This window comes from Rhamphochromis sp. 'chilingali', assembly GCF_963969265.1.
Source record: "Rhamphochromis sp. 'chilingali' genome assembly, chromosome: 2".
Taxonomy (NCBI): Eukaryota; Metazoa; Chordata; class Actinopteri; order Cichliformes; family Cichlidae; genus Rhamphochromis; species Rhamphochromis sp. 'chilingali'.
Window position 1 is genome coordinate 2675461 of NC_137930.1, and position 8961 is coordinate 2684421.

Below are 8961 nucleotides of genomic sequence, written 5' to 3' on the forward strand. Positions count from 1 at the left end.
TACGAGAGAGGAACTCCGGCATCAAAACGCACAGCTCTGGGAAGAAAACGCACGACTCACCGAAGAACTCGCACGAGTCAATGAAATGTGCATAGACTTCAGTCACGATGTCACACGACACATTCAAAAAAACACACGACTCGGTCGAGAAAACACACAACTCGGTCAAGAAAACGCACAACTCGGTCAAGAAAACGCACAACTCGAGCTAGAAAACGCACAACTCAGTGAAAACTACATAAAACTCAGTAAAGAACACATAGAACTCAGGAACGATGTCACACGAGACATTCAAAAAAACACACGACTCTGTCGAGAAAACACACAACTCAGGCAAGAGATGGCAGAACTCAGACAAACTGTGGAAAATCTTCAGCGCCCAGCGGTACGGGAACAAGAGACAACAGAAAGAGAATCGCCTGGTTCGTGGGGTGCAAAACTACTTAAAGTAGGTTTAACTGTTGCCGGATGTGTCATTGCGTTTCCTGCAGCTTTCTGGGTCGCCTCTAAGATTTTCAGCTGAAGCGAATGTCCCGCTCTGTGGGGTCTGCCTCGAGGCCGGCGTCCATCTGGGTCGATCCTTAATAGTCGTTTTTGCTGAGTTCTCATTGCTTCGAATCACGTGTCCATACCACCTCAGGCGGGATTCGAGCATCTTTTGAACTCAAGCCACAGTCCACCGACCTGTCATAAATATGCTGTGCTCTCCTTTATGTTTGATTTAATTTTGCCCCTCACCCCCCAACCAGTCATGGCAGAAGACCGCCCCTCCCTGAGCCTGGTTCTGCCAGAGGTTTCTTCCTGTTAAAAGGGAGTTTTTCCTCTCCACCGTTGCCAGAGTGCTTGCTCATAGGGGATCATTTGATTGTTGGGGCTGAATTTTTGGATTTCATTTAATTGGCTTAAACTGAAAAATCTAAAAAATTCATGTGAGGGCTTCACATAGTGGAGAGCACTACATTTGCTAACTGCTCTTTGTTTATTTGTAGATTTTGTAGTTCTTCCTACTACAAAAACTACAAATGAAAACAAGGCAGTTAGCAGCAAATGAAAATAAATAAAACACTTAAAAAAATCTGCTACTGCTCTGTGTGTTTACTTCAGTGAACACTTGTATGTTTTTGTGTTAGAAGATTATAGATTGTCCAAAATGTCCTACAGCCTGCCAGAGTACGAAATGAGGATAAAACAGGAAGTTTGACAGCAGTGAGTTCCTGCAGCGACCTCTCGTTTCTCTCCTCAGTGCTGCATGTTCGTGAACGTGAGCCTGGACGCGAAGGACGCGGTGAAAACTCTGAGCGCTGCAGTTCGGCTCCACCATACGGCAGGTGTCGCTCAGCAAAGCGATGCAGAAAAACAACAGAAACACCAAATAGGACAGATGTTTCAGGCACGAGACGTCCCTGGGCTTTCTGAGGGGACAACAACAACAATAATAATAACAATGTGCAGTAAAACATACACTCATTCTTTTCATTTATTAAGTTCCTGTGTTGTGTTGTTTGTGTTGTGCGTAGTGCCGACGCGGGACAGTTTGCAATTGTGTAGTGCTGTTGTTCTAAGTGTGACTGTGCAATGACAATAAAGAGTCTCTCGTCTCATCTTGACGATGAGCTCGTCCACCACAGCACTGAATCCAGCTCAGTTACAAGTTACAAAAGAAAATCATTTTTACTCGAGTACTAAAATTCACATTCAAGAAAACGCATGTTTCAGCTTCATTGCACGAGGCAGAGCAATTACGTTTCAGCGGACATCATGGCGTCCGCGTGTCCAGCTGTGGAGAGGACTCTTCTTTTGCCTTTCTTATCTTTACTAAGTAGAGACGTACAGGAAATAGTTGAGAGGGAAAGGGCCGGACTCAAACCCGTGCCGCTGCGTTCCAGCCATGTGGGATGTGGTCACCATGAGCTGAGCTCAGCCGACGTCAGAGACGCCTTTGAGTCAAACGTATGACACGTGTCCGTCTGTGGTCCTAGCTGCTGCCTCCTCGCTCCTTCAGCAGCTGCTTGAGGACACTGGACTGTTTCAGCGCTCTCAGGTTAGAGATGTCCTCCGCGATGACCGGGATCTCCTCGCCGCGATGCTCCTCGTCACCGTCGCCTTCCTCGCTGTCAGAGAGCGTGCACAGGAGAGCGTCGTTCTCGTACGTGGGGAAGTAATACCTGCGGAGCGAGACGACGTTTAGTGCTCAGGCTCAAATTAGTCCCAAAAAGGACGCCATTTTCCTCAGCTGATAAAAATACTCCAAATGAAGTGTAAACATCTGTGGCGTTGACCACGTTCATCAGCAGCTGTACGCCAGCTTTAAAGCCCGCGCTCTCATTGGTTAATTCTGCAGGCGCTTCCTTAAACCTACTGCGGCTGGTCCCAGGCGGACATCTCTGGCAGTTTCATCACGTGACCTTCAGCCGCGATGTGACGCAGGGCGTCCGCCCGGCAGTCGAACATCCGCGTGCAGCCGTAGCAGCGGCTCTGATGGATCTGCCGCCGGATGAAGTTCACCAGTTTGACCTGCTGGTAGAACTTGAGGTCTGAGGGAGGACAGAACATTAGAAACACTCAGAAGGAAGAAATAGAAGCAAACTGCGCTCGAATTACCACGGCGATTTCACCCACTGAGCTCGGTCTTAAGGAGGTGGAGGTCGAAGCCGTGAGCCTCCTGCAAACACAAAACAGAAAGATGTCAGGGTCACGCACGCGACGCCCGTTACAGACTTCATAAATAACAAAACCAGAAAGCAGAGAGAAACTTTTCTGCCTCTCAGGTAAACTCGTCACTCGTGAGCACAAACTTAGAGTCACGTTTGGGAAACTGGTTCTGACTTTAAACCAGAACGTTTAATCAACGACAAAATCGGACTGCAGTCGACGTCCAATCCTAGATTTATTTATTGTTCACGAGTGTTAAGTCTAATTGTTGAATGTTGTCATCGTGTTTCTTAAATTTGTACGGTCTGAGTTCAACCTATAGGATCAAGACGTTCCTTTGTCTCTGACCTCTCCAGCCACTCTGTGCTGGGGGAGCTTTTATTGCAGATGCATCCTGACAGATCTGTTGTGAGCTTCCTGCTTTTATCACACACAGACACACACACACACGTCTTAGAACCATTGGGGGGTTTTACAGTGGGAGGTGCTTGTGTTGTATTGTGTATTGTAACTGCCATGTCAATAAATAGCTACGGGGGAAGCTGCTCTTTGAAGGACTTCGGGCCTGAGACAGGACAGGGGCGTGGGCTCCAAGAGCTGGTTCTTGACCAAAGACTTCCCTCGTTAGCGAGTGAAAAACCGGTTGAAGATGTTCTGTTATGTCTTGTTTCCTTCATGATGAATAAGTCTCTAAACTAGCGGGGCCTGTGGAAACACAGACCCAACAACGAGGAAACATTTTTATTTGCTCGTTAAAGGTTTGACAATCATGTATTTATTTGGAAACTTTTCAAAATAAAAGGCGCTTCATTTTAAAAGCTCTTCAGCTTCGGTCCGTCTGTGTGTGAGGGCACTTTCTGAGTAAAATCCATGTTTTGTGCGAACGATGGATTCATATGTTTGCAGAGACCTCAGGAAGCAGATCGTTTCCTGTTAGTGTGCACTGTCTCCGTTCTCCCAGAAGCCTTTGCAGAATCGTTTCAGGGATGAAAAGCAGAAAACGATATTTTCCTTCTCTGAAACTTCTACGTTCCCGTACCTTCATATGCGCGTAGATCTGCTCCAACGTCTCCGATTGGTGATCACAGAACAGACACACTGCAGAGACCGGATGAGCCTGCCAGTCCGACCAATCACTGCGGACGATACAGAGATGACACGAGCAGACATTTACACAGGATCAGAGGAGGACTAGGAAGTGGACTTGATTGAAACTTTTGCATCCAGGCTGACACAGTAAATAAGAATATTATCAGGAGGGACAATCCAAGGTTCAGTATCTGGGATCGAGCCGGGGATCAAACCTCCAACCTTTCGCTGCACCTCCTGATCCACAGCTACCCCGAGCTCACAGCACCTGGTTCAGCACCTGGTTAGCGCTGGAGATCAATTTTTCCTCATGTGATCCTTCAGCGTGGTTTTATCTCGAAACGTTTTCTCGCAGTACAGACACTGCAGACTGAAGCGAGGGGAGCAAAATGAAAAGGCGCGCGAAACAAAACTTAACGCTGTGAATAAAAAGCAACGATTAGCGTACCTGTCCAGTTTGTCCTGCAGCGTGTCGAGGAACTCGCTGCAGTAGACGATGTTGTCCGGCAGTCCGATGCTGAAGGAATGCTCTCTGGCCATGTGGTTCAGCAGAGACGACCTGGAAACAGCACGTGGAGCCATTTTTAATAAACAAAAGAAAACATCAGCTGACATCATCACTGTTAGCACTGCGCTGCAGTCCTTTGGCCTTCGTCCAGAAGTTCCCATTTGGACAAGACTTCAAGATCCACGCAGCGTGCCCATAGTGGCAGACAGAGGGAAGCAGCCTCTCTCGCCATGGGCCGCTGCATGTCCAAATGTGAGGAGACCCGGAGCGGACGCGGGTTATGTCTCTCGGCGTCCTCCCGCAAGGAGCTGGAGGTGGTGGCTGTGCAGAGGGAGGCCGAGCATCTGCGAACCAACACAGTGACTGAAAATGGATGGATGGAAGCTTAACTGGAGGTAAGACACAGATCCACACAAGAACTGTGGTAAACACCAGTGAGTCACACCTTCATGCCATTCATGAACCAGCGCACACCTGCACAGGTCTGAGACCTGACCCTTAGCAGGAGAGGAAGAAGGGTGAGGAGCTGCACTGGTCTCAGATCAGCTTCTTGGTTCAGGCTCAGACATGTCACTGAATGATGTTTATGGAATTATGGGTCAAAGCAGCTTTTGGGGGGTTGGATCATAAGAGATGACTACAGGAAGCAAAGAAGCTTTTAGTCACATGATTTCAGGAAGCTCTACCTTCTGTCTGCTTTAATCTAACACACGTGAGGTTTCCAGGACTGATGGGAATCCCGCGGCGCTTTACCTGTTTCCCGTGAACTCTTCGCTGCAGAACATGCAGAGACGATGGAAGCTGCTGTCGTCTCGCTCCTTCTGCTGCTGCTCCAGGACCTCCTCCTGTGGGAGCACAGAAGAAGAGCTCAGAGGAATTCTTCAGAAAACTACCTCAGAGTGCTCAGATATTTAAAGTGCAGAGGTTACAACGACACAAAGTGTGTCAAATCACTCAAATCTGCAATTTTTCTGATTTTTCCTGATTTTCAGACTTTGCCTCAAAATAAAGTTTAAAAGAAACGAAACTTCCAGCAGCACAAGATTCACTCAGGATGCTCCGAGTGTCACGTCTCCTCACCAGTCGTTTCTGCTGCAGCTTCTCTCGGAGGACTCTGTCTTCTGGAAGGACGTCACACAGCAGGAAGTAGTCCTCCTGCTTCTCTGTCAGGTCAGCGAGGAAGAAGAGTTTTTAATGAGTCATTAATCAGAGCTGGAGGAAGTGTACGTGGTTCACTTTGAAAGGTCAGGTCCTCTGTGGGTTTGAGTGAACTCACCGACTGGGCCTGTGGAGTTGGTTTTGATGACGCTGCAGAAATCTGTGAGCGGCTGCTCGAGGAATCTGCCCTTCCAGTACAGCAAGTACCTGATGGAGGAAACTCGTCAGTAAAAACCGACTCACAGCCAGGTTTACCGGCGCACAGAAACACTTCGTCACGGTTCATAAAAGCAGCACACTAACAGGCGTGGACATGCTGGACTTGTTGTATATATTTATACTTGTAAGGTAAGGGTTTCCCCCCATCACCCCAAATAATTACAGGAAGTCTTTGGTGAAATGATCGAGTTCCAAATGCTAAAAACATCCAAACGTGTTCCCGAGAGTTAAACGAGTGAGCCGGAGCATGTGTGGCTCGTACTTTGGGACGTCGGCGATGACAAGCTTGTGCTCCATCAGCAGGTGTCTGAGGAGGACGTCTTTCCGCGGCGGTGGGACGGACTCAGAGCAGAACAGGCAGACCAGCGGCTCGGAGCCGGGACATTGAACACCGGGAGGGCTGGAGGTGTCAGCCAGCTGATCGGGGAAACACAGCGGCTCCAGAATGCTGTCCTTACCTGAGAAAGCAGAAGAGAGACTACACCTTATATACCACACACACTCTACTCCAGACCAGGTGAGTCAAAACCAAGCGGAAGCGAGAATGTACAGCCTAGCATGAAGAAGCATTTCCCTCTGATCTACAAAAATCTGTCTGTATACAATTATTTTCATCACCCGTGGGGACAAAACTATGATCTAAAAGTAAAAAAATAAATTAATTAATTAATGAATTAAATAACTCATTAATCGAACTCAGACTTTACACGCTGTTAAATCCTGAATAAACTTCACAGCTGTCAGACTGAGTACTGACTGAATATAGAGATTGCTGTATAATCACAGTTAGCAGCCCAGCTATTTCCTAGCCTGCTAGCTTAGCCGGGCGGGTTCCCGCCTGCTTTTCTGATTTTTTTTAGCCTTTTTTCTGCTGATTGTGGATTCCCACAGACTCGGAGAGTCACCGACACCCAAACCTTTGCACGCAGACCACCAGATATCAGCATTAAAGCCGCGGACACGTTTAAAAGGTCACACTTACCGTCTTTACTCGGCTCGCTGGCGGCCATGTCTGGTGTCACGTGGTGCAAATAACACAAACCAAACCAATCGGAGGCCGTAAAATGCCAACGAAGCGCCTTCGCGGACTCCCGGTAAAACACGAATTAGAAAAGGTGCATTCAAGTGGTTCAAGGAAATATAAAAACTTAAGTTTCGATAGCTGAAGGTTAATTAATGTGAATGAAGTTGACTAACATGTAACGTTGGACGTTGTTGCATATATATAGCAAAGCATATAAATCACATGAACACTCAGATCCTCAAGATATAGCTGAGCGTGTTCTCTGAACATGAAATTTTAGTGTTCATAAATACCCATTTATTAACAAAATCAAAATCAAATCAAATCACTTTTATTGTCACATCACATGTGCAGGCACACTGGCACAGCACATGCGAGTGAAATTCTTGTGTGCGAGCCCCACAAGCAACAGAGATGTGCAAACACAACAACACAAACGAGCAAAATACAAGAATGGCCAACCTGAAACTAATAAATATATGTACAATATATAATAGTGTATGCATTTCTGGATGTGTATACTAAATATTTTCCTACGTGTGTGTGTGTGTGTGGTGTGTGTGTGTATGCACATTTTTACAAATTAAATAGTTAAAAAAAAATTTAAAAAATAAATAAATAATAATAATAATAAAATATACAGAGTTGAATATGTGCAAAACAAGTGGCATTTATATACAGTGTGGAGTGCATAATGTTAAAGTTCCAGTAGTGAAGCTGAGGTGTCTATGACGTGTTCAGCAGTCTGATGGCCTGATGGAAGAAGCTGTCTCTCAGTCTGCTGGTACGGGACCGGATGCTGCAGAACCTCCTTCCTGATGGAAGTAGTCTGAACAGTTTATGGCTGGGGTGACTGGAGTCCTTGATGATCCTCCCCGCTTTCCTCAGGCAGCGCTTCCTGTAGATGTCTTGGAGGGAGGGAAGCTCACCTCCAATTATCCGTTCAGAGCACCGCACTACTCGCTGGAGAGCTTTGCAGTTGTAGGCGGTGCTGTTGCCATACCAGGTGGTGATGCATCCAGTGAGGATGCTCTCAATGGCACAGTGATAGAAGGTCCTGAGGATGCGGGGGCTCATGCCGAATCTTTTCAGTCTCCTGAGAAAGAAGAGGCGCTGCTGCGCCTTCTTCACTGTTTTGTTTGTGTGTACTGACCACGTAAGATCCTCAGCCAGATGTACACCAAGGAACCGGAAGCTGCTCACTCTCTCCACAGCAGCGCCGTTGATGGTGATGGGGGTGTGTACTTCTCTGCACCTCCGGAAGTCCACTATCAACTCCTTTGTCTTTGCGACGTTGAGGGTGAGATGGTTGTCTTGACACCAGTGGGTCAGGGCGCTGACCTCCTCCCTGTAAGCTGTCTCATCACCGTTGGTGATAAGACCCACCACTGTAGTGTCGTCCGCAAACTTCACAATGATGTTGGAGTTGTTAGTGGCTGTGCAGTCGTAGGTGTAGAGTGAGTACAGGAGAGGGCTCAGTACACACCCCTGTGGAGCACCAGTGTTCAGTGTGATGGGGGATGAGGTGATGCTGCCCAGTCTGACCACTTGGCGTCTGTCAGACAGGAAGCTAAGGATCCAGCTGCAGAGGGAGCTGCTCAGTCCTAGATCCTGCAGTTTCCTGTCCAGCTTCGAGGGAACGATGGTATTGAATGCTGAGCTGTAATCTACAAACAGCATCCTCACATACGTGTCTCTCTTCTCCAGGTGTGACAGGGCAGTGTGTAGTGTCAGGGCTATGGCATCATCAGTGGACCTGTTGTGGCGGTATGCAAACTGTAGAGGGTCCAGTGAGTCGGGTAGTGCAGAGCAGATGAAGTCCCTGACCAGCTTCTCGAAGCATTTGCTTACGATGGGGGTCAGGGCTACAGGTCGCCAGTCGTTCAATGAGGAGATGGTGGAGGATTTGGGTACAGGGACGATGGTGGCCATTTTGAAGCAGGCTGGGACTACAGACAGAGAGAGGGAAAGGTTGAAGATGTGCGTGAACACTCCAGCCAGCTGAGCCGCGCATGACTTGAGGACGCGGCCGGGAATCCCGTCCGGACCAGTAGCTTTGCGTGCGTTCACCTTCCTGAAGCACTTCCGCACATCCTCCTCAGACACAGTGTGCGCACTGACGTCATCCGCGGTGCGCACACTGTCCGGTCTCATGGTGTTCGCTGTGTCGAATCTAGCGTAGAATACGTTTAGATCCTCACACAGAGAGGCCGTGGTCTGCGGTGTGCTGGTTTTCCCTCTAAAGTCTGTGATCGTGTTTAGTCCCTGCCACATACTCCGAGGGTTGTCAAACTGTTGCTCCACCCTGTCC

The 8961-nt window shown here is 48.0% G+C and overlaps 1 protein-coding gene across 1 annotated transcript; it reads right to left on the reverse strand.

Moving 5' to 3' along the window:
- Positions 1 to 1080: 1080 nt before the first annotated feature.
- Positions 1081 to 6641, reverse strand: LOC308392347 (zinc finger protein 277-like). Its single transcript, XM_080875319.1, has 11 exons — positions 6609 to 6641; positions 5889 to 6084; positions 5526 to 5614; positions 5330 to 5412; positions 5003 to 5094; positions 4190 to 4300; positions 4042 to 4111; positions 3692 to 3826; positions 2620 to 2662; positions 2360 to 2534; positions 1081 to 2165 (listed from the first exon to the last, which is right to left on the reverse strand). The coding sequence occupies exons 1-11, from the start codon at positions 6634 to 6636 to the stop codon at positions 1976 to 1978; spliced, it is 1212 nt and encodes a 403-aa protein (XP_080731445.1). The 5' UTR covers positions 6637 to 6641; the 3' UTR covers positions 1081 to 1975.
- Positions 6642 to 8961: the final 2320 nt, after the last annotated feature.

Bases quoted from the DNA above. Each gene is read 5' to 3' on its own strand.
- LOC308392347 (XM_080875319.1), bottom strand. From the start codon at position 6,636: ATGGCCGCCAGCGAGCCGAGTAAAGACG. The intron at 4,112-4,189 runs GTACGCTAATCG...CCCTCGCTTCAG, and splicing joins CTGCAGGACAAACTGGACAG to TCTGCAGTGTCTGTACTGCG. The intron at 3,827-4,041 runs TGATCTCCAGCG...CTCTGATCCTGT, and splicing joins AGGATCACATGAGGAAAAAT to GTAAATGTCTGCTCGTGTCA.